The sequence below is a fragment of the Myotis daubentonii genome, chromosome 15 (assembly GCF_963259705.1).
Source record: "Myotis daubentonii chromosome 15, mMyoDau2.1, whole genome shotgun sequence".
In the NCBI taxonomy this organism is placed as follows: Eukaryota; Metazoa; Chordata; class Mammalia; order Chiroptera; family Vespertilionidae; genus Myotis; species Myotis daubentonii.
In genome coordinates this window covers 29493651-29518791 of record NC_081854.1, presented here as the reverse complement: position 1 = coordinate 29518791, position 25141 = coordinate 29493651, and the positions used below count along the sequence as shown (strand labels likewise).

At 56.4% G+C, this 25141-nt stretch overlaps 1 protein-coding gene across 2 annotated transcripts in view; it reads right to left on the bottom strand.

Moving 5' to 3' along the window:
• The window catches only part of PIEZO1 (piezo type mechanosensitive ion channel component 1), a 59554-nt gene extending 44177 nt beyond the window's left edge, over nt 1–15377 (bottom strand). For both annotated transcript variants that reach the window (XM_059667064.1, XM_059667066.1), the window contains exon 1: nt 15004–15377. In XM_059667064.1, the coding sequence (XP_059523047.1) occupies nt 15004–15067 (64 nt within the window). In that variant the 5' untranslated portion in view covers nt 15068–15377. The remainder of the gene's footprint in view (nt 1–15003) is intronic.
• Between the last annotated feature and the right edge of the window lie 9764 nt (nt 15378–25141).

The window sequence follows — 25141 nt, the reverse complement described above, 5'->3', positions numbered from 1 at the left end:
CCTGCAGACTCCAGTCAACATGAGGACAGAGGCTGAAAGCGGCAGCGGACTGGCCCCGGACCCAGGCCTGGCTGCACTGTGTTCCCGAGTCCCTGCTAACACAAGGATCTGTGGTTCTTGGGCTCCTCTTCCAGCTGCTGCAGCCGATGGTGTGAGACCCGTGAGGGACAGAGAACAAAAGGGCCAGGTGAGCCCAAGATGGGAGCCAGGAAGGCCTGGCATCTCCTGCATTCACCAGGCGCCCAGTGGGCCTGCAGAAACCAGCTCCCAACGCCTCCCAGGTTGTCCCTCTCACTTGGAGAGATTCTTGAGGCCAGGGACACCCCACCTACATGAAGACATGCTCACTGACACCAGCCCCTTGGCTGGGGTCCCTCTCCACTCACTCTGCTGGCCCAACTGGACAATTCCACCCTCACAGTCTCAATTTGGGCGGGCCCTGTGGAGCCCGAGTGGGAACCTGCAGGCACAGTCAGCCCACAGGGTCAGCCTGACACCCATTCCCAGTGAGGAGTCCCCTGGTCCTCTCTGCCCTGATACCAACACACCGGCCCTGCTCTGACCGGCCCCGTGGGCCCCACAGCAGACTCTGGCTCCGGTCCTTTCCAGCTGTGGGACTTGGAACTTGCTTCACCTCTAAGCTGTGACCTTCATCCGTACAGCACAGCTGACTCAGCGGCTTCCCCAAGAGGCCACAAGAGGACTTCATGGCTGAGGGGATGGGAAGCAGAGGGAGGGCTTGCCCTCAGGCACTCAGCCAGGGGCCCACTAACAGCAGGGGGCCAATGGGGGTTTTACAGGGCACCCCCATCTTGTTCTTTCCGTCAGCCAATGCCCAACCCTGTCCTGGGAGCAGGGAGCTGCCTGGTGAGGCCTTGTCCTCTGCCCTGCAGCTTCCCAGCCAAAGCTGGAGATGATCCCCTGGGTGTGGAGCCAGGTGTCCCTCCTCAGGGAGGGCAGGACAAAATGCTCCCCAGCTGCCAACACTAAGGAACCAGGAGAGGTGGCCACCAGCACAGGCACCCCCACCCCTAGCCAGGGCTCCAGGCTGTGGGCCGGAGTGTGCTTGCCTGAGCCACTCCCTTCCTGCCGGGCTGGGGAGGACCCTCTGCCAGCAGCCCACAAAGTCGGCCTCTCAGTGCCTTCGCCGCTGTCCTGTGGGAGCACCCAGCAGCCCATGACTCAGTCAGAACCAGCAGACTCGACCGGCCTAAAGCTGGGAGCCGTCCACGCCCCCCCCCCCCCCCCCCCCCCGCCCCTCAGCCTCTGCCTTGGTGGCTGGACGTCACCAAGCCGCTGAACAGCTCTACGCCTCAGCTTCTTCACTGGTGAGGCCACCGCCATGCCCGAGGGCTGCGAGGAAGAGCTCCGTGGTAACAGTGCATGGCGTGCAACTGCTTCTTGGCCAGGCTTCGTGATGACATGGGACGCAGCCCTGCTGGCCCTGAGAGGTGGGTGACTAAGAGGCTAGTCATCAAATTTTCAGCAAAGGCCATGAGGGTGTGGGCGAGACAGCACCAGCCCCACCTCTCACTCAGGTGGACTTCGCAAGGTCCTTCTACCCCTAGCACCTGGCAGGTTGGGCCCGGGCATGAGGACAAGCAGAGCAGGCGCTAATCTTACAAGTGGACATTGAAGCAAGTGGCCTCAGAAAGACCCCATGGGTGGAAGGGTGGCTGTTGGTGCTGGGCGGCTGGCGGAGCAGGCTCTGTGCCCCGGCTCTGCTCCAGAAGGACTGCCTAGAGTACAGAAGGTGGTTCTGTTCCACTTTTACAGGTGAACTGAGTGATCGCCCCAGGGCACCCAGCAGCAGAGAGAAAACTTGGAGCTGAGTCAGGTGGGAGGGGGAAAGAGGAGCTTCCCATCCCACTGCCCCTGCTCTGGGGGCACTCCCCCCCAACCCCCCCGCAGCAGGCAGAGGGAGGCATAAGGCCTCTTAAACCACTGGTTCTGAGACTCACTGCCCAGCAGCTGCTGGGCATACAGACCATACACACTCAAGCCTAAATCTCAACACGGCGTACCCTGGAGTGCCCAGTGACCATTGTAGGGATTCGGAATGAGCCCCAAGATGTGCCTCTTGGGGTACATGCATTATTTTGAGGCAAAGGCAAGTGAGACCCTGCAGGCTTGACAGAAACTTCTGCCTCCTCTTAACTACTTAGGAGAATTTAAATTAGGGGCCTTGCCCATAATAGATTATCAGAGATAACCTTAAAATTTTTTTTAAATTCTCACCTGAGGATATGTTTTTATTGATTTGAGAGAGAGAGAGAGAGAGAGAGAGAGAGAGAGAGAGAAACATTGATAGGCTGCCTCCCACACAGACACCGCCACCGCCTAGGGATAGAGCCCACAACCTAGACCTGTGTCCTGCCCGGGAATCAAGCCCACAAACTTAGTGTAGGGCAGCGGTCGCCAACCTTTCAGACCTCACGGACCACCAGGAGGTCCCCAACACTCCAACCAACCGAGCCACCTGGCAGGGCTCGGGGATGACCGCACTTATCTATAGGCAGGCGGACCTCTAATTACTGACCGTCTGCTCTAGTCACCAGCAGCCCTCCTCCCCCTAGAGCCCCAGTGCTTTACCGTATCCCTAGCGCGGAGCCTTATATACTTTACCTCCCTTTCTGTCTCTGACTCTCTCATGTACATGGGTTCCCGTGCTTATGTGTATCATTAAATTTGGTTATTTTCTCTTGTTAATCTGTCCCATGTCGACTTAACTATTAGAGCAGCGGAAGGACCCGGGAGCGTGGAGGAAAGTCTCTTCCTCCCTGCTCAGGATGAGGCAGGAGTCTGGTCAGCTGAGGCCCCAAGGCTGTCCCACTGGCTCCCCACTCTCCACCTGGCACAGAGCGGGCTGGGGCAGAGCAAGGGTCCACAGAAGCGGCACAGGCAGTGACACAAGCAGTGACTCCGATCAAACACTTGATGCCCTGACTCCCTGCACGGCCACCAGAATGACCATCCCGCTACAGCTGGGACCCGAGGTCCAGCATCTCTGTGTCCAGGGCTGAAACCTCTCGCCTGTGTTGAGCGCTGGGTAAAGCAGCAGGAAGCTGGGCCCTCTGCACAGTGGCAAGTGAGGAAACCATTGATGTGCCCATTGCCCAGGGCCTAAGACAGCCACGTGGGTTTCTACCGCTCCGCCCCTGGCAGGAGCTGCCGCTAAGAACACAGTACAATGAGGAAACCAGCCTCAAGTTGCAAGTAACCATCATAAACAGGTGCTAGGACCTGAGTCCCCTGGAGGCTGGCTCACACCACCCGGCCCCTTGCCCCAGGGGGAGGGGGAAAAAGCAGCACAGACCCAGGTGGCCCCATGAAATGGCTCCAGTGCCCTGTCACCTCCTCCTCCGCTGAGGGCTGGCTTCTTTCGGCAGCTCCCGCCCACGTCCTTAAAGTCACCCTGCACAAAGGCCAAGCTCCTGACACTGCCCTGGCTGGGTGTTTCCAAAGCACTGTCCCCCAAAAGAGTCACTTCATCCCAAAAGCCCTCAGCCCTCCCTCACAGGGCCACGCCCCACAGGCACGTGGGCAGCGCCTCCTGAAGACACAGCCTCTGGAAGACAGGCGCATGCACAGGCCCCCAGCCCCCGGGGTGCCTGGAAATGTCTCTCAGGCTCTGGAATGTGATGCAGCCTGTCCAGCCAGAAGCTTCAGCAATTAATCACTCCTCCGGCTGCCTCTGCCTCCTTCCCCAGCCCTGGAAGGTCCAGAAGGTCCGGGGTCGCCTCCCAGCTGGCCCATCCCCCTGTGGCCCTTGCAAATAACTCTTGGCTTCCAGTCTTCATTCCTTGCTCTCCAGGACAGGGACCTGAGGAGGAGGAGGAGGGGGCAAGAGTGGGACAGCACGGGGGTCCAACAGTGGAGAGCTACGAGGGGACACCCAAACAGGGAACCACGGACGCAAGGACCGCCCACCCCGTTTAGGGGCAAGGGAGGAGATAGGGAGGGAGAAGAGGGGCTTTGCTCTGAGAAAAGGCGTGAGTGGGCAGAGGTCAGGCAGTGGCCAGTCTGGAGAGTGGAGCAGGGCTCCCTCCGTGTGTGGTCTCCCGAAAGCCTAGGCTCTGTTTATTCTGTGTAAGCCGGACCTCACTCTGGAAGGATTGAGACAGCGCCCCACTTCTCTGCCCCCAACTGGAGTGTCTCCATCTGCAACCCAGGGGATACAAAGCGACCAGGAGCACCCCCAGACTCTAAGGGCAGTGGGGTGATAGGGAGGAAGAGAGCCTGGTGACCCTTGGCTTTCTTAGGCAGAGGGCACCAGAGGGTCCCTCCAGATCCAGGACCCCACGCAGCGTGACCTCCAGGCCAGACAATGCTCTATACTTTGCTTCTGTGCTAATCGCATTCTCATGAGGTCACATATGTGCCCACTTGCCAGGATGAGGAAAATGAGGCAGGAGAGGTTGTTGCCAAACTCAGACAGACAAGCTCAGGAGCCAGATCACAGTCAGCTCCTGGAAAACTGGGGCTGCTGCCATGAGGGGGTCCCCTCAGCCTCCACCCGGGCCCACAGGAGACCTCAAGCCACTGCCCCTGGTTCACCTGCACCTCCAGCAGGTCCCCCACATCCCTCCAACACTGACAAGTCCCTGCTCCTGATCTTCTGAGATTAGGGCCCAGCCTGGCCCCCTCTCTGGACTGGGAAGGTCTGCACTCACTGATAAGGTCTGGGACACAGCTCCTGCAGTGAGATAGGAAGTGTCCCCGGGCAGGGCTCGGCAGCTGGTGGGGCCGGTTTGAACATCAGAGAGCAAGGAGCCTATCCCAGTCTCTGCCTATGTCCACCCCCCCGCCCCCCCCCCCAGGACTCAGGACCGGCTGACAATGCTGTAATAACATCAGCAAGGACATGAGTGTGCCCAAGAGGGGCCGGTAGGACCTCAAGGGGTGGAGAAAACCCCACCCAGGCACTGGTCTCTGGGAAGCAAGTGGGTGCCTCTCCGCACAAAGTGGAGGAGAAACAGGAGTGTTTGCTACGCCACTGGGTCCTGGGAGGGCAGAAAAAGAAGCAGGAGATGCCGTGCTGACCCCAGGGAGGGGGGAGCCGCCTGACAAGGACAGGCCCCAAGAACTCACATGGCAGTTCATCCACTGTGAAGATGCGGGAGCATTTCAGGGCTGCACACGGCTCCCTGGGGGATCAAACAAGCCAGAGCCAGATGGAGGTGCACTCGCCAAGCACCTGGGCAGAGTGTCTGCAGGTCCTGAAACCGCTATCCTTGGACTCAGAGTTTTTTTCTGAGAAACAGTCAGAAGGACAAGCAGGCAGCACACGAAGATGGCCACGAGTCCCTGGGAGCCACAGGGGACGGGGGGTGGGGGGGCCCCAGACCATCACTTTGCAGAGGCTGAAAGGAACCCACTTCACCCAACAGGTGGCCCAGGGGAGGCCATGCTGAGGATAACAGGGCAAGAGTCCCAGCCACGCCCATGACACCCAGGACAAGGGTGGGTGAGCGACAAAGGCCCTGGGAGAGGATCTGAGAGGTGGGGGGAGGGGGGACGGACAGAGGGCACAGGTGAAGGCAGGAAGCTTGGGAGGGAACCAGCCCAGCCGACGCAGCGGGCCCCCCAGCCAGGAAACGCTGAGCGGGGCCCCGTGCCCGGCACCGGCCGCAGCTGCCTCACAGCGCTCTGGCCGGGAGCTGGCCATCTAACCAGAGCACGTCGCAAGCTAATGGCTTCCAATTAAAACACCTGCCATTAAACAGACAGCATTCAGGAAATGATTAGAGTGGGTAAGCCACAGGTGGGGAAAATATAGGTTGGGGCAAAAGCAGGTTTACAGTTGTTTATATAGAGAATAATACAGTAATTAATAAATAATACAATAAACTGTGTTCTGTGTATTTGCAACTATAAACCTACTTTTACCCCACCCTATATTTCCAGTGCATATAACTGATAAAGGCCTAAAACCTAGAACCCATAAAGCACTCCTGCCCGAGCGGGTTTGGCTCAGTGGATAGAGTGTCGGCCTGCGGACTGAAGGGTCCCGGGTTCGATTCTGGTCAAAAGCACATGCCTGGGTTGTGGGCACGGTCCGCAGTGGGGGGCGTGCGGGAGGCAACCGATCAATGATTCTCTCTCATCGTTGATGTTTCTGTCTCTCCCTCTCCCTTGCTCTCTGAAATCAATAAAAAATATTAAAAAAAAAAAAAAAAAAAGAACTCCAGCCCTAGCCGGTTTGGCTCAGTGGATAGAGCACCGGCCTGCGGACTCAAGGGTCCCAGGTTCGATTCCGGTCAAGGGCATGTACCTTGCTTGCGGGCACATCCCCAGTAGGGGGTGTGCAGGAAGCAGCTGATCGATGTTTCTAACTCTCTATCCCTCTCCCTTCCTCTCTGTAAAAAATCAATAAAATATATTAAAAAAAAAAAAAAAAAGAACTCCAAAGAGTCAGAAATTAAAAGGCAAACAACAAATTTTTAAAAGAGGGTAAAAGACTTTGAGACTCGTCACAAAAGATATCAAAGGTGATTAACATCAGGGTGATGCAGATTAAAGATATCATCTCACGCCCACAAAGCAGCTAAAATCAGAGGCACACCACCCCGCACTGGCGAGGGCGTGAGCCCTGGAGCCGGTCCCGTGCAGGGAGCGGAAACCACGGCACCCGGAGAACTCAGCAACCCCACGCCCAGGAGTGTAGGAGGGAAGGCCATTCGGCATGTGTCCCCAGAGACAGACACGACTAGCCACCTCGCTCACGATCTCCAGAACAGAACGGGTAAACGGATGTGCAGGTACAGCAGAGGGGCACTAAGGAGCACGAACTACAGAAGGCGGCACCACCGCCAGCCTGGGCCAACTGCAGAAGCTCTGCACGAGCAAAGGCACCAGACACAGCAGCACATGGCCCTCGTGGGCCCTTGAACCTGGACCCCAAATACAGCAAAACTGACCTAGGGTGACAGGAAGTCAGAGCCGTGGGGGACGACCAGAGAGGGCATGGGGGGCTCTGGGAGCAGAAGTGCCCGTCTCATTTGAGGAGGTGGGTGTATGCACGTACTCAACTGTCAAACCTCACCACACAGGACACTCAGGATCCCGGCACTTATCTCAGCTAAAAACATAATGCACGGACTAAGAGCTGCCCTCCACTGGGGACTGTCAGGATCCCCTAAGCTTAAAGCAGGACCCGGCTTAAAGCAGCTTCTCCAAACACATTTGCCAGAGTACAAAGGTGGCAGAGTGCCCCAGTGGCTGGCAGGGAGGAGGGGCAGCCACAGGAAGATGGTGGCAAAGGGAACAGCCGGCAGGGCCGCAAGGCAAACACAGATTCAGCATGTTGGGGGGCAAGACAGAAGCTGGGTGCTTGTGGGGGATGAGGCACAGCCGGAGGAAGGAACTGGGAGTCACCCATTACACCCACAGGCTGAAGGCACAGGGGCCAGAGCTCCTGAGAAGCAGGAGCGTCAACGGCAAGAACCCTGGCTCTGGGGGCAGGCAGACCTGGTGCCAACTACCACCTACCTTCATGACATCACCCCCATGTCCTCATCCATGAGCTGAGGCCACTACCTCCCACCTGTGAGGACGTGAGCATGCTCACTGACCGTGGAGTGCCGATACAGCAGCAGGCAGGAAAGTCAAGGGCTCACTCTGAACGAAGACAAGATGATGGAGGGCCCTGTGCCAGGCTGAGGAGCAGGGCTTTCACAGTGGGCAGGTCTCAGGGCTGTATGTGGAGGAACTGCTGCCCACATGTCTCAGGAAGGCCATTTGGGACGATTCTGGATACAGCGCCGGAAGCCTGGGGCAGGGAGGGCCAAGAGGCCGCATGTGTGTCCCAGCCTGAGGTGTAAGGCAGTGGACGTTAACGGAGGGTGCAGAGCAGGTAGGGAGACAAGGGCACACCGAGTTAGAAAAACGATGCAGAGGTTTGTGCCAAGGGGCCAGTCTGCTGGAGGAGAGGCCAGACAACCCCACGGGGTTAGGAGACAGAGCGAGGTCAGGCACGGGCGGGTCACACGCAGATGGAGACCGAGGGCAGGGAGTTCATGGGGGCTGGGAGCTGCTGTACTAGGCCGGCCTTATGGAGGGGCAACTAGCACACCGGGTCCAAACTGTGCCTAGACTGTAAGTTGCCAGGGCACGCTCACGCCTGCGGGCAGTCTGGCAGGCCTGCTCCTTTGGGAGACAGCACAAGGGCACCCCCGCCACGCCAGGAGGGGCGAGAGGCACACAGCACGGAGCCCGGCGCCCAGGCGTCCTCGGGTTGCCGTGGTCCTTATTATCCCAGCCACCGGGAAGGAAAAGGAGGGGCAAACAGCTGAGTTAGGAGTAGTGAATGGATGACCTCATTCCCCTTATAAAGACGCGTTTCAGGTTGTCATAATGATGTGTTGTTTTAATGGTGCTTTAACCACGAACAGAAATCAAGTGAGGACGGAGGGAGATCGCAGCCATGCCAGAGGCAGACCTGGACCCGCTCCGTGGGGGAGCTGGGGTGATGGGAGTCCCAGCCGACAGGTCACAGGTGCTGGTGGTTTCACAAGGTGGGACTGAGACCCAGGTCTGAGGCCAGTGGGACTCCTCACAGGGCCCCTGCCAGGGAGCCCTCACCTGGCCCTCTCTGGCTCTGCCCTCTGGTCCTGGCCACAATCACGCCTTTGGTTGCTCCTCAGGCACAAGGAATCTGTTTATGTGGTAGTTTTATTTTGTTTCCCCCAGATCCACAGGAAGGCCTTCACAGGGCAGGGGCAGTGGGGCAAGGAGAGCTTGGGGAGGGACAGGTCTAGCTGGCACACCTAGACATTGTGGGTCTGAGCTGAGCTGGGAGCCGCCTGGAAGGGGCCTGAGGAAGCATGTCCCGCCCCAGCCTCAGCTCCCAGCACCCAGCTCCTCCCCACCTGGTGGCTCATGGACCTGGGCTGGAGGCCTGGCCCAGAGCCCTCGCCTGCCGGCTGGCTCTTAGGCCCGTCTCTACCACCCATTCGCTGGCAAAGGAAACCACAAGAAGTGGCTGAGGTGGCCATGGTCCCTCTTTAGCCTGAACCCAAGGAAGGAGAAGTGGCCTCGGCTATATATACTTACGGAGAAAACAGTGCACAGATAGAAGCCTGGTAAACAGCTGGCCCGTTAGAGGGAACCTAAAAATACTCCCTATAATTATGTTATTAAAACACACCAAAAAATGGACCCACCCCACAGAGCAAAGGCCCCCAGACGGCTGCAGGCAAGCAGGAGGCCACGCACGTCAGCCTGAGGGTGCCCTGGCGTCACCCGGGCGTTCGTCTAGGCCCGGACGCTGCCCCGTTTTGCTCCCAGCCGGCTCTCACCTCCCCCTGATGGGCAGCCTGCCCCAGGACTGACCAAGCTGCCCAGTCTCAGCCTGTGGCTGTTCATCTACAAAATGGAAAGCTCCTGGCCCCATCTCCACCCCCGAGAAACATACAGGAGCAAAAGGGGGCAGCACTGCCGTGATTCCAAAGTCCTGAGAGCAACTCCGCTCCCATGGAGAGGGATCACGGTGACCATGGTGCCCGCCTGGGCAGGGCTGAGGGGAAGCCGAGTCCCGGGCCGCAGGCAGCACACAGGCAGGCAACGTTTACGCTCTGACAAAAGAGCTGACACGCCAGCACGATGGGTCCCGCAGGGCCCCCAGCACACCGGCTAGGAGCAGGTGAGGCAGAAACAGGCCTAGCGGGTTAAAACAGGAATTCCATCTTATCTGATTTAAAATTTCACTATTTTATTAAAAGTATTTATCCATTACTTATGTAATTAAAACTGAATTAAAAAAATCAAAACCAGGGGGAGGGGATCAAGTCTGGCCCTCACTGTCCACTCGCTTAGCCAGCCCTTCCCCTGCCCACCTCCACCTGGCCACCACCAGAGGCTCTGAGCTTAGAAAAAAACGCCCCCCACAACACCCCCACCCACTTGGCTCCTTCCAGAGACAGAGAGCCTGACCTGGGCGCTGCACTGGTCTGGGAGCCTGGAGTTGCCATCCCGCCTGGCTGCCAGCTTCTCTGCCTCCAGCAGACTGGCCTTGCCTGGTGCTCACCTCCCCCTGCCCTGCCAGCCCCATGCCCAGCTTGCACCTTGTTATGTATGGCACTATTTGGGGACCCTGTCTTACGCGGCAGTAGTTGGGGACTGCACCTTGTGTTGCTAATTTGTTGCACTGTGTTTCTTGCCCATCTGGCTCAGCACACCACTACATGCATAAACCCAGCAAAGGCACTTACAGAACCAAAGCACCAGGAGCTGGGGCACCCAGGAAACTACAGCCTGGTTAGAAATGGAGAAGGATGCCCCCTAGCTCCTCCCACGGCCACCACCATTGGCCCTGAACCAGAACTCGCCCCTGGCTCCTGCCCAGAGCTGTCCCTCGAGATCTGGATGAGAACGCTTGAATGGAACCGAGAAAAACTCAGGGAAAGGTCCTATGCGAGCTCACAGGAATCTGCCCGCTTGGCGTAATGCGTGTTGGCTGAGGGCCGGGCTATGGCTACCCAGGGCCCCCCCAGACACCTCACCTCCCCCTTCACTACTGGCTGGGCAGCCCTGTGTGCATGAACCCCAGTGGTGGGCAACTAACTCCTTCCATTCTGCTCCCTGGAGGCCCCGCCTGGCTGCTGACCACCAGCATGTGGGCGTAGCACGCTGGCACCTGGGAAACGCTCTAGGGCTCCTGGCCCACCAGGACCGTGCGTGGGGGCTGCCCTGCCGCTGCTCACATCCAGAGTCCTGGGTACCAAGAGATCAGAGGCCTGGGAGTGGCCTTCAAGCTTTTACTGTCTTGCTTACAGGTGAAGAAACTGAGACACAGAGAGTGGGACAAGGGCCTGGCAAGTTCAGAGCAGGACAGAGGCTTCTGTCGCCCACAAACCCCCCCAACCCAGTCAGCTGAGCCTCCCCCATCTGTCCAGTCTCCTCCCCTGCCACTTCCATTCCCTCCCCTCGCTGTCCTCCCCAGGACCTTCCACCCCTGGGTCTCCCACAGGTGATATCCTGCCAGCAGGTATGGGACCACCTGCTCCAGGAAGGAAAAGATTTCACCCCCAGCTTCCTCACTTCCTACCTGTGTGATCTTGGGTGAGTGAAATAACTTCCCAACACCCAGGTTCCTCATCCAGAAAACAGGCTACATTCACAGGAGTTCAAAGGTCAAGAGTGTAGAGCAGGTGCTCCTGACCCTCCCCATCCCCCTCTCCAGGGGACTCAGGGTGAGGGGACAGGAAGCTGGAGGTACAGCGGCCAGCCACACTGCACCCCTGGAGGGAAAGCTTGAGACAGGTCCACTGCCCGGCAGACATGTGCTGCCTTACCAACTGCTTCCAGCATACCTGGTCCTTACCACGAGGAAGGACCAAATTACAGTGGCAACCAGAAGGGGGAAATCGCCATTTAAAAGCTTACATCTTTCTAAAACAGATAACAGAAAATCCCCAACATTTTTTTGAATTCTAAGGAAAAGTGTTTTTCTGAACCAGAGTGGTCAAGAGTGGCTTCCTGTACGAGGAGGCTGCACTGGACCCTGGAGGGTGTGGTGGCCCCGCGGGTGGCTGGCCCCATCTCCCAGCCACCACAGAAAGCCGTGGCTGTGCTCAGAGCAGAGGGAGCCGAGGGCTCTCCTCCTTCTCCATCTCTGAGCACTGAAAGCAAACCCAGTGCCCAGTCAGAACCGGGGAGACACCGCCCAGGAAGCAGCCCGAGGGGCCAGGACCCGAGGCTGGGCGCTCCTCCCACCTCCAGAGACAATACTTCCTCTGTAGGACCCTTCCTGGCTGGGCCCGGGCTCTCCGTGGCCTGGCTGCCAGCAGCATCATGGCCTGCAGATGACCACAAGTGACCCATCCTCGGCTCCTGGCAGACCCTGGCGCCTCCCCCAAACACACACACACACACACCTCAGTCTGTCAACCAGAGACCTCAGTCCTCCTGGGGCAGCACAGGGCTGTGTCTCTCCCCCAGGGTCACAGAGGAAGGCAGGACCTGCCCCCAGCTCCACGGCCCTCAGTCTGGGTGCTTTCCTTCCTCAGTGGCACCGCAGAGCATGGCCTCTGGATGGGACAGACCTGGGATCTGCTACTCTGAAAGCCAAGCACGGTGCCCCCCACCCCCACCCCGGGTTACTGGGCAAATGAATCCCCACACCTTGACAAGGCTCCAAGCCCGGGCCTCTATTTCTCATTGCCAAGAGAAAAGACCACGTCCTGCCCTCCTCACAGGGGTGTGGGGACAGTGCTGGTGGCACTATGAAAAGGAGGAAGTGTCCCATTCTAAATGGTAACACTTCTCAGTGACAATCCATCTGGTGCAAGTGACGCCCCAGTGTGAGGTGGGCGTGCCTTCGGGGCCGGCAGAAGCCATGCACTGCATTTCCACTTTCACGTAGTCAGTGATACAACGACTGCCTTCTAACCGCCTCCCTTTCTGCTACCAGGTTTGTTTCTGGCTGCCCTGTAAGGTCAAGTCATGAGGTGTGGCCCGTTCTACGGGGATCACACATGTCCTGCCTGACATCTCTCTAGAAGCTTCCAGCGTTGGGTCCTGAACCTCCATGGCTCCAGGGACAAGAGGGGAGCTGCTGAGGCCTCCACCCTTCACTGGGGAGTCTATCATGACGAGGAGGCTGGGCTTTTCGGGCAGTAATCCTGCACCACGTGGGGAGTGGTGTGGGGGCGAGGGGCACCCCAGGATGATTCAAACTCTCCCCATGACTGCTGCCTGAGCCAGCACAAGTCTGACTAACATCCTCTGAAGGCCTTACCTAGCACCCACCTCTTACTTCCAAAACTGTAGAAACAGCCATTTCCAGAGCTTGTCAGAGAGGAGGAGCTCAGGAGACAACTGAGGGAACATTCCACCTCCAGCCGGGCAGCCGGCCTTGATACCAGGACAGCCAGTGGGCCCCTAGGGACGGGAGCTGCCCACGCCCTGGACAGTCTCAGGTATCACCCGCCAGCCCGGCTCAACATCACCCTCCTCAAAGCTTAAGAAAAAATACTGAAGCACAAGCCCCACAACCAGGCACAGAAGCCGTGTGGGGTGTGGCCTGGGCATCAGGCCTTTTCAAAAATTAATAGACTTTATTTTGGGGGCAGTTAGGTTTACAGCAAAACTGAGCAACAAGTATAAAGAATTAGCCCTCAAGCTCCCCAGGTGACTCCGCTATGACCCAGGTGGAAACCCTGCACTAGCGCCACCTCCACATCCAGGGACAAGAGACCTCTCCGCGTGGCCACATGAGGAGCCGCCAAGACCCAGAAAAGAAGCCAGGACCCCTGCCTAATCCTTGGTCAACAAACTCCGGGCCCTGGGCCGAACCTGGCTCCACCACTTGTTTTGGCACAGCCCACAGCTAGGAGTGGTTTTTACATTTTTTAATAGTTGGAAAAATATCCGAAGATTTCATGATGTGAAAATATTTACTACCTGGCCACTACAGGAGAAGTCTGCCGCCCCTGTGCAAGGAGACTCACCACCTAGGGGACACACGCCCTTCAGGAGGGACCCCACCTCGGCAGGTCTGAGCATCTGATTCTCTCCTCTCAGGGGCCAGGCCAGAGAGGATACAGGTGCGCTGTGGGAGGGCAGGTGAGCCTGCACCTTTGAGAAGCTTCCCTGTCCCGCCGACCCCTCACGGCACCAGCTTCTAAGCCGACCTCGAGCTGCGTCTGTCCTGCTTGTCCGTGCCCTCTGGGGAGACACGGTGCACAGCCGCTGACCCTGCACGCTCCCGGGCACACCCCATGCTGTCCTGTACACACAAGGGAGGACTCAAACCCTCCTCTCCGACCTCAATGTTTTCACCGATTCCTGTCTTGAAAAATTTCCCAAGTTTCACCACCTTTCTCTGCTACAAATCAAAACACAGTCTGTCTAGGAGCCAAATTGCAGGCCGCTGTGGATCTCCCACACGCCTGGCCCAGGGGAGCCTGCTCTCACCTATAACAGAAGCTGGCAGAGGCCTACCTGGAGTGAGTTAGGAGGCTCCGGAAAGGCTTTCAGAATAAAAACACCCTATCCACCATGGCTTGACATATTTCCACCCAACAGCCAGATGTTTGCACCCAATGCAAACCTTCCCATGGCTCCGTAAATTAATTTAATCAGAATGCTTTTCAGCTGACACCCAGCAGAGACAGCCCACGTGGAGGGAGCTGGGGGCAGCGTGAAGGATGGAATGAGCTCCTGGGCACTCTGCCCGGGGCACAGGGGGCAGGGGGGGCGGAAGGAGAGGCCTGACAGCAAGAAGCACAGGATGAGCTTCCGGCAGAGGCCACACTAGTGCCAGGGTTGGGGACCCTGTGCTCGGATACCAGGGCCAGAGCCTCCTGAGGGTGTTCCCTCCCATAGCCCAGGGCCGCACTAGAGAGAGCGAGGAGTGAGCCAGGGCACAGAAGAGAAGCGAAGGGCAGGGAGGAACCCGAACTACTTTTTCCAAAGCCTGGGCCTCAGCTGGGCCGGCGGGGCGTGGGGACTGGCAGGGAAGAGTGGGGGGCCGCGCCCAGGGCACAGACGTTAGTTCTGCTCCGGAGGCTCCAGATTAAACAGCTCCAGGCAGGAAGCCCGCCTTCTCCCACACTGGGCAGGAAGTCATGATGCAAGTTTGCGTGTACTTTTTTTTTTCCCCAAACATGAAATAGAGATTTGTGCCCCCTTCACAGGCTCTCCAGCCCGTCCCACGGGGGCAACAATCCCCTTGGGTGGGGGGGCGCTCCCCGATGCCCGGGCGGGGGAACCAACCGCACTCTCCCGGGGCGTTCGCGGGGCTGCCCCGTGGCCACCCCGCTGCCACCCTCCCAGCCCGGCGCTCCGACGGGGCCCCTGCGAGACGGCCCGCGCCGCCCCGGCCTCCCCGGCGCTCTCATGCTTCTGGAATGCGGGCGCCGAGGGCCGTGCGTCCAGGGCAATCTCCACGCCGCCCGCGCACAGCCCCCGCCCGCCGGCCTCGCTCGCGGCGGGGCTGGGAAGGGGAGCGCGGGACGTAGCCGGTCCCCGCTCCGAGCTCGCCGCGCTCGCCCCACTCACCGGCCAGGAGCGCCAAGGGCAGCAGCAGCCAGTAGAGCACGGCGCCGAGCACGTGCCGCTCCATGCCCGGGGGACCCGCGGGCCGGGCCCGGGGTCGCTGGGCCGCCGCGGCGCTAAGGGGCGGCGCGGGGCATCCGCGTTTGGCTCGCCATGGTGCACCGGGCGGGTCGCCTCACGTGCCGCGCCTCGCGGCCGGGACCCCAGGCTGGTCGGCAGGGACCCGAGCGCCTCCGCACACTCCTCTTCGGTCCGGGGCCCGCGTCCACTCCCGGGATAGCCCTGCCGGGCGGCGAGCGCAACGCGCGGCTCCCCGCGGCTCGCGGAGGCTCAGCAGGGGCGGACGGCGCTTGGCGGCTGCCTCCCGCCCTCCCTCGCCACCCGCGGGCCTTTATAAGCTCTGCCCCCGCCCGCCCTCCCGCCTGCCCGCCCTCCGCAGCGTGCCCGCCTCCGCGCTGCCTCGACGGCCAGGCGCGCCGGCACCCCTCCACCCCTCCACCCCTCCTGCCCCACGCGCCCGCGCAACCCGCCAGCCCTCTGGCTGGGACTGGCGAGCCGCGACCGAGACCCTCACTCCCATGGCCTTGGCGCTACCTCGGGGTGCACGTGGGCGCGCGCAGGGAGCGCTTCTCTCCCGCAGACCTGGCCTGAGCGCTAAAGAAAGGCTCCCTAGTACCTGGCTTCCTGGGCAACACCCCACGCGCAACGGCGCCCCGCGTGGCCGGAGCGACTTTCCCTTTGCTGCCACCGACCTGAGGACGCAGCGCCCCCTGGGGACCGTGTGCCGGCTGGGAGCCCTAGCCCAGAGGAGCAGCTGGGGCCGCTGCCAGCCGCCACCACCAGCGTTGCAATAAGGCGGCAGTGATAACAGCTAGACCACCCGCCGAGGCCTGTTGTCCCCTGGGGTGGGCAGGCCAGCGTCTGCGTCCAGGGTGTGCTGAGCATTTCACCCAGGCAACCTCCCTTTGGCGTTTGCCACGCTGAGGTGGCTGGGGAAGGAGAAGCAGGAAGGCCCCACAGTGTCGGAGGCAGAGCCCTGGGGGCATGGCTGGACTCTGCCCAGGCTCCCATCTGGCAGCCTGAGGGAGTAAGTAGGCTAGGGCGTGTGGTGCGGACAGGGAACGCCTGCAGCCAGCACTGACCCAGGCCAGCCAGAGCACAGGACCAGACCTTCCAACTCCTTCATGAAGTCTGGATTTACATGCTGACTGGCTTTCTCCACACCTCTTCTGCTTCTTCCTGTCTCATTCCCAGCTGGAGTCATGTCTGACCCTGGACTTTTCCCAGCCCTCTGAGATTCGTAGCCTCAGGGTTTCTCTTCAAGGTCAGAGAACAAAGGAGGCTGGGACATTGGGTCCAGCTGACTGAGAGTCCCAGACCCCCAGCCTTAACTCCCTTGCAAATGTGCCTGTTCCACCCTCAAGGAAAGGCCTGGACCTGACTGCCTGGGGCCCCCTGGCAGGGCTGGGGCCAGGGTCTCGGAGTAATGTCACCATCAGCAGATGTGACCAGAAGGCCAGCCCCCCTCTCTGCCCCTCAGGTGCATCTGTGAAATAGGGCGGTGGTCCTGAGCTTTGGAGTTGTGACGATTTAAGTGGAGACCATGTCAAAGTAGACATGAACAACATGTTTCTGGTAAGGGATCACCATCAGTCCCCTGGGTTATCTATCCCCCATTATCATTCTTAAGCTGGGGGTCGGGGAGGGGAGGTCAGGGATAAAGAGAAAGGCCAACAGTGGAAATAGGCAGGACAGACACTGCCTCGGGACTAAGATGACCCCTAACCCTCCACTGTCTGGCCTGCCCTGGCGATCATTGGGGCGGCTGGAGGCTCCCCTCTCAGGACACTGATGCCCTCCAGCACAGGGCCTTGAAGGGATAGAAGACAATCTTGTTTACACAAAAGGGTTAAGCTCAAGTTTAGAAACCACTCCGTTAAGCTAAGTCCCTCTACAGCCTAGAATGTAAGGTTTTAGATCCTTTCCCAAGAGCATGGTCTGTGAGGGGAGCAGGAGGACACAGGGATGAGGAGGAGGGAAGAGGGCCCAGAGGGGCAGGTCCAGAGTCCTCAGACCTATCAGCAGTTTGGGGGACCTGGCTCACAGAGCTTCCTGCTCTCGGCATCCAGCATAGTTGCTCCAAAGAAAGGGGGAACCTCAGAACTTGCCCTGCGGGTGTGCTCACAAAGGAGCAGACATAGGTGTCCAAGGATGTGAGTAGTAAAAGACGGGGAAGGCAAAGAAATTATAGTGTAGCCTGCAGTGGAGTAGTGCCCATGTATTGCAGCGATCCCAGCAACTCTCTGTGTACCATATGGAACAATCTCTAAGACAGTATTGCAACTGGGAGTGTTCATCTCTAAGATACAATGTTACAGCTGGAAACAAGCCACAGAGTAACACCCAGGCCTGCTGGACACTGTATCTCTGGGAAGGCATACAGGAAGCAGAGCTGGCGCTGTGCTACCTGGGTGGGAGGGATTCATAATGGCCGGTGACACACTCTTTGGGGCTATTTTGATTGTTTGCTCTGTACACGTATCACCTAGTTACAAAATAAATTTAAAATGAGCGCAGCAGACCGGCCGGCGTGGCTCAGTGGTTGAGCGTCAACCATGAACCAGGAGGTCACAGTTCAACTCCTGGTCAGGGCACATGCCTGGTTTGACTCCTGGTTCGGTCCCCAGTGTGGGGTGTGCAAGAGGCAGCTGATCAATGATTCTCTCTCATTATTGATGTTTCTATCTCTCTCTCCTCCCTTCCTCTCTGAAATCAATAAAGAAAAAATAAAATAAGTACAGCAGAGATAGAGTCTCAGAAAAGGGCTTCCCAACCTGCCCACTTGCCAGGCAGGGGGCAGCAGGGAGCCCTGCCTGCCCTGCAGCCCTGGTGGGGGTCAGTAACTTGGTTCATAGGTTGGTGCTCAACCACTGAGCCTCCCTGGCCGGGCAGTAACTTGCGTTCTAATCTTTTGCAGATGAGAACACAAAAGTGGGGGGAAGGGAGCGGGGAGGGGGGGGGAGTCATTTGCCAAAGGATAAGCAGGCTTCGAGGGTAGCTTTCCTGACTCCAAAGCCATTTTTCTCCCACCACCCACAGCTCGGGGTCCTCCCACACTGTAGCTGTTGATTAAAATAGGTATTTAGTTTTGGAGAGCAAGAGTGGTCAGGTCCCATACAGAGAGCAAGAAAGGGCCATGGCAGGAGTGTCATCACAGGGGATGTTATCACTCAGGTTTAACGTTGTCCCCAAGGATAATATAGTCATTACTGTCTATGCTTACAAATTAATTTTAAGTGGAAACAACCCATTAACAGATGAAGGGATACACAAAATGCAGTTCATCCATACAATGGAATATTATTCAGCCATAAAAAGAAATGAAGTTGATACATGCTACAACATGATTGAACCTTAAAAATAGGATACTCAGCCCTGGCCGGTATGGCTCAGTTGGTGGAGTGTCTCGTACACCAGAAGGTTGTGGGTTCGATTCCTGGTCAGGGCACATACCCGGGCTTTGGGTTTGATCCTCGGTCGAGGCGCCTGTGGAAAGCAGCCAGACAATGTCTATTGTCTCTCGTCTCTCTCTCTCAAATCAATAAAAAATAATTTTTTAAACCATAATGCTCAACAAAAGCTAGTCACAGACAAGTATTATGCAATTCTACTTAAAGAAAATCTAGAAGAGGAAATTGTATAGAAACAGAAAGGCAATGAGAGATTACCAGGGGCTGAGCGGAGGAGGGATTGGGCAGTTATTAATTCATGGGGACGGAGTTTCTGTTTGGGATGATGAGAAAGTTCAGGAAATAGTGGTGGTGGTTACACAACAATGTGAACACACTTAATGCCACTTTTGTTCCCCAGGTACACTCCCTTGAGTTACCTCAGCCCGTTTTCCTGGAAACAAAGAACAAGAGTAGATCCAGTGGAGAATGAACACACTTCCTGTTCCATTTGCCAGAGGGTCCCAAGGTTTTCCTAAGGGGCACACCCCCGTGGGCACAGAACTGGCCTTGAGTGACTGTCCCCTCGCATCCATCTGCCCACCTGGAATCCGCCTGTTGACCTGCTTCCTTGCTGCTCGAAGGCCCAGCATCCAGCTCTGTCTGCTCAGGACAAGTGGCACCTGGCTCTGCCCCATGGCCCAGGGCGGGTCTGGAACCCAGCTGCTGGCCTCATGGGCCATTTGGGTTAGAAGGTTGGAAGGTGGAACCAACCACACAGAAACATGCCAACGGGTGCCTTTCACAAATGGAAACCAGGAATCAAGCCGTTCCCGTCGAGAAAGCTGCAGTGAGGTGGCCGGGGTGGCCCTGCCCCCATCTTGGCAGTAAAAGTGAAGTCCAGCTGGCTGGGATGATGGAAGGGACAAGGCCAAAGTCAAGTGGAGGCTGACAACCCAAATCTGACCAGCAGACACTGCCTGGATCTGCAGTGATCAACCTGACCGTGTCCTGTGTCGCCTGGCACCAGTGAGGAGCGTCAGGGAGGGGACACATACAACTAAGACAGGGCTCTGCCCGCCCCATAGCCTGGCCCACACCAGCATCTGGGGCCTCCCAGCTCTGCCTGAGACGGCTCAGAGGGACAGCTGTCCCAGCGGCATTGGGACAGGGCAAGGCTGAGGGGGTGGCATGGAGCAGCAGAGAGCAAAGCCAGGTGGACTGAGAGAGGGGCCTGGAGCAGCAGAGAGCAAAGCCAGGTGGGCTGAGGGAGAGGCCTGAAGCGGACCATGGCCTTCCCCTGTGCAATGGGATCATTTCCACCATTCGGACGGTTTTGGGGGTGGGGGGCGGGGCTGTAAAAATGTCTACCCTCAGCACTTGCACAAGCAGGGAATGCAGGAAGGGGGGAAACAGGTTAATGCTGTAGTGGAAGCCTGGAGATTCCTTGTCTGGCAGGAGTGGGAGTCCCTCCGGCTCAGCCCTCCTCAGGGTGGCCTGGGCTCTGCTCCTCCCCAAGGCCAGGGCCCAGGCCAGGCATGAAAAGACTTGAGAGTGAGTTAGGCCATCACGCCATCTTCCATTGGGGTCTGGGGTCAGGGTCAAAGGTCACCAGTAGTTTTACAGAAAACAAGACTGAAAGATGTTTGTCCCATGAAGAAACTGCGCTCAGGGAAGGGAAGTGCCCAGCTCAAGGACAGTCTACAGCCAACCTGCCCACCCTCTGCCAGATCCTGGGGATGTGGAGAGAGGGCTCAGGCTGGGAGGCCCTACAACAGCAAGGTCCAGGCTGTGCAAAGGAGTAATTTCTTCCAGGGCCCACTCTCCCATGTCAAGCTAGGTGCTTAGCGGGTAGGTGGGAAGACGAGTATTTCTCAACAGCAGCGAGGCTGGCCCGATTTCTTTTATTTTTAAATTAAATCTTTATTGTTGAAAGTATTACGTATGTCCCCTTTTTTCTCCATTGATCCCTTCTAGCCCATCCCATCCCCCACCCCAGACCATCACCACCCTGTTGTCTGTGTCAATGGGTTATGCATATATGAATACAAGGTCTTTGGCTGATCTCTTCCCACCCACCCACCCTCCACCGCCTTCCCTCTGAGATTCTACACTCTGTTCCACGCTTCCACGTCTCTGGATCCACTCCGTTCATCAGTTTATATTGTTAATTAGATTTCACATATGAGTGAGATCATGTGATACTCTTCTTTCTCTGACTGACTTATTTCACTTAGCATGATATTCTTCAGGTCCCTCCATGCTGTCTCAAAGGGTAAGAGATCCTTATTTTTACTGCTGCATAGTATTCCATGGTGTAAATGTACCACAGTTTTTTTATCCACTCATCTGCTGATGGGCACTTGGCTGTTTCCAGATCTTAGCTATTGTAAATTGCGCTGCTATGAACATAGGGGTGCGTACATTCTTTCTGATTGGTGCTTCAGGTTTCTTTCTTTTTTTGTTTTTTGTTTTATTGCTTAAAGTATTACAAAGGGTATTACATATGTGTCCTTCCCCCCCTCCCCCGCCCTTGACAATCCCCTGGCCTCCCCTACCCCCCAGTGTCTTATGCTTATATGCATGCATACAAGTCCTTCAGTTGATCTCTTACCCCCTGCTTCTGCCCCCTCCCCTCCCCGGCCTTCCGGCTGCAGTTTGACAGTCTGTCTGAGGCAGCTCTGCCTCTGTATCTATTTTTGTTCATAAGTTTATAATGGTCTTTATTATCCATGAATGAGTGAGATCATGTGGTATTTTTCTTTCATTGACTGGCTTATTTCACTCAGCATAATGCTCTCCAGTTCCATCCATGCCGTTGCAAATGGTAAGAGTTCCTTCTTTTTTATAGCAGCATAGTATTCCATCGTGTAGATGTACCACAGTTTTCTAATCCATTCATCTATTGATGGGCACTTAGGCTGTTTCCAGATCTTATCTATGGTGAATTGTGCTGCTATGAACATAGGGGTGCATACATTCTTTCTGATTGGTGTTTCTGTTTTCTTGGATACATTCCTAGAAGTGGGATGACTGGGTCAAATGGCAGTTCCATATTTAATTTTTGAGGAAACTCCATACTGTTTTCTATATTGGTTGCACCAGTCTGCATTCCCACCAGCAGTGCACTAGGGTTCCCTTTTCTCCATACCCTCGCCAGCACTTGTCATTTGCTGATTTGTTGATGGTAGCCATTCTGACAGGTGTGAGGTGATGCCTCATTGTCGTTTTAATTTGCATCTTTCTGATGATCAGTGACTTTGAGCATTTTTTCATATGCCTCTTGGCCATCTGTATGTCCGCTTTGGAGAAGTGTCTATTTAGGTCCTTTGTCCATTTTTCAATGGGATTGTCTTCCTTTTATTAAGTTGTATGCGTTCCTTACATATTTTGGATATTAACCTTTTGTCAGATGTATCATTGCCAACTATGTTCTCCCATACAGTGGGCTCCCTTTTCGTTTTATTGGTTTCTTTTGCTATGCAGAAGCTTTTTATTTTGATGTAGTCCCACTTGTTTATTTTCTCTTTAATTTCCTTTGCCCTAGGACAGTGGTCGGCAAACTGCGGCTCGCAAGCTACATGCGGCTCTTTGGACACAGACTGTTCTAGATCTGTGAAATATGTTGTGGGTATTTTATTTTATTTATTTTTTTATTGATTTCCAAGAGGAAGGGAAAGAAAGAGAGATAGAAACATCAATGATGAGAGAGAATAATCAATTGGCTGCCTCCTGCATGCCCCATGTGCCCTGACTGGGAATTGAACTGTGATCTCCTGGTTCATAGATCAATGCTCAACCATTGAGCCATGCTGGCTGGGCTGCTGTGGGTATTTTAATAGGGTTTGCATTGAATCTGTAGATTTTTTTGGATAGTATGGACATTTTAATGATGTTAATTCTACCAATCCATGAACATGGTATATTTCTCTACTTGTTTTTATCTTTCTCTATCTCTTTTTTTCAATGTCCTGTAGTTTTCTGAGTAGAAATCTTTTACCTCTGTAGTTAAATTTATTCCTCGGTATCTTAATTTTTTTGTTGTAATGGTAAATGGGATTATTTGTTCAGTTCCTCTTTCTGAGAATTCATCATTGGTGTATAAAAATGCTATCTATCTCTGGGTGTTAATTGTGTATCCTGCTACATTGGAGGCTGGCACAGTTTCTAATGCTCTTCTTCACGCTGGTCCTGGTGGGAACTCTGAAATCTCACTGCCCCTAGCAACACCCTTATGGAATACACCATGGAAAACCCAGATGGGCAGTTCCTCCCCACCCCCGGCAGAGCAGCAGATGGGCTAGTTGAGGGCAGAGCAGCCTCAGCTACCATGCTTTCCCCAGGACAAGGCAGGCATCATCAGGTTGAGGCTGGGTGGGGGTTTGGAGGTTCAGAGGCCCACCTGTCAAAGGCCTGCCCATTCTCCAGCCTTCCGTGGGTGCTGCTGGCCTCCTCTGGCCTTGCTGACCAACTCAGCCACCCTCAAACTGGGGACACCTGGTCAGAGCTGAGAAAGAAATGCCCCTGGACCTGGTCCTCTCCCTGCCCACCTCTTGGGTTTGGACTGGCTGGGTCAGCTTGAGGGCACACCTTCTTCCTGTGCAGGAAGCTCCCTGATGGAGTTTTTTCTTCTTTAATATTTTTATTGCTTTCAGAGAGGGACAGCAAGATAGAAACATCAATAATGAGAGAGTTTGCTGATCAGCGGCCTCCTGTACCCCCACCGCCCCCCTCACCTCCCACACACACTGGGGCTTGAGCCTACAACCTGGGCATGTACCCTGACCAGGAATCGAACCATGACCTCCTGGTTCATAGATCGATGCTCAACCACTGAACTACACCAGTCGGGCCCTGATAGAGGTTTTAAGGGAAGGACCTTGTGCCCTCCAGCCCAAGCACTTTTCAGGTTCCCACTGGTTGCCTGTCTTGGCCCTTCAGTCCTGCTGCTGCTCTCTAACACCACTGGCAAAGTGTTGGCCACTGGTCCCTGGTGGTGGTCCTGCTGATGAGGTCACCTGCTTGCTCACTCAGGCTCAGGGAAGGGAGAGCACCCCCTGGCCAAGCGGACAGTGGACAGAGGCCCAGCTCTCGGGAGCAGAGTTCTGGCTGAGAAAGAGCAGGTGGAAGAGTGACTTCCCGGGCCCAGTGGCTCTAACTAGGGCAGAGGAGGGAGACAGGAAGCCCTGAGAGTCAGGGCACCAGGAATCTAACCACCTCACTCCTCTCCTCAGGGTCTTTGACAGCCTGATCACCCTCAGAGTCTTGGCATCCTGTTCCTGTGCTGTGGCCACCAGACATGTTGTTTCATTGCCCCTGCACCGGTGCCAACCACACAGGGCTGCTGGGATCCCCCAGGTGACCCACTCTGTCACACTCCCCTGCCCAGTAAACTCCTCCGCATTCTTCTGGGACACCTCAGAAGGCTCTCCTCTGCTAGCCCTTCTGGCCACCCACATGGTGGCTTCTCTGCAGCAGCCCTGACCTCTCAGGGTGTGGTTACCTGCAGCCATGAGACTGGGGCTTCCTGGGCTCTGCCTCAGGTGAGCTGCATCTCCAGGGCCAGCAAAGCACCTGCAGAAGAAGGGCCACCCAGATGTCCAGATGGGTGTGAGGTCAGTGCCTTGATCAGATGCCATTGCAGAGGGCTGACCACTGACAGCAGCCGCCAAGCAACCAGCTCCATGTGGCAATAGACAATAAAGTCACACAGGTCCGGCCCTGATGGTGCATCTCCAATGCACCCTCCTGCCCCACCTTCTGTCCAGAGTCTGTGACCCTCAACCCTGACTGTGCCCACACGTGTACAGTACAGAAGGGGAGCAAAGCTGACCTTTGATCCATGGAAGCCGGTGCATAAACTCTTCTTTCTCCTCTGAACAGTCCTTAAATGTGATTCACTGAACTTTGGGGCGGGAGTGGGGGGGAGGGTTATGTGCCAATGAGACATCAACTTCATGTTCAGACACGTCTTCCACTGGCTCTCTCAGACTGCCTTGCTCCCTTAGCCCCTCATGAGCCCTCCGCAGTGCTGCCCTAGGGAATCCCCATACCAGGCGTTGCCTGGGTCTCTGCTCTCAGGTAAAGAGAGTCCCCCACCAAGAACACACGCATGTGTGATTTTCAGGGCAGTCCCAATAGCAGGTGGTCTGAGGCTGGGGCAGACCCCACAGCTGGGAGCCCTGGCCCCGCCCCCACACGAGGGCAGGGCTTCCCACAGACACACTGACCACTCACTCACGAGGAACTCCTCTGTGGTTCCTCTGAGCCTCCCGACCTAATTTACTGGCCTCAGCACCCAGCTAGTCTTTACTTATGGCAGAGTCATGGGGAAACTTGGAGTAATCGATGCAACAAAGTAACAGGTGCCTGCAAGCTGAGTGACCCCTTACAACTTCAGCGTTGTGGTGGCCGTGGGACCTAACTGCACAGGTGAGGTTTACTGAGAAAGTGCCCTGGTCCTCTTATGAAAGAAAACAACCCAGGCCTCCCCAATACAGGACCAATAGCTATTTGAATTAGCCTTTACAACAGTGGTTCTCAACCTTGACTGCACATTAGAATCACCTGGGAATCTTTTTAAAATCCTGATTTCTGGGCCTCAGCCTCCTGAAATTCTTTCTTTGTTATGAGGCGGGGCCACAACATTAGTAACGAAGAAACAGAATTTCCAGAGGATGAGGCCCAGAAAT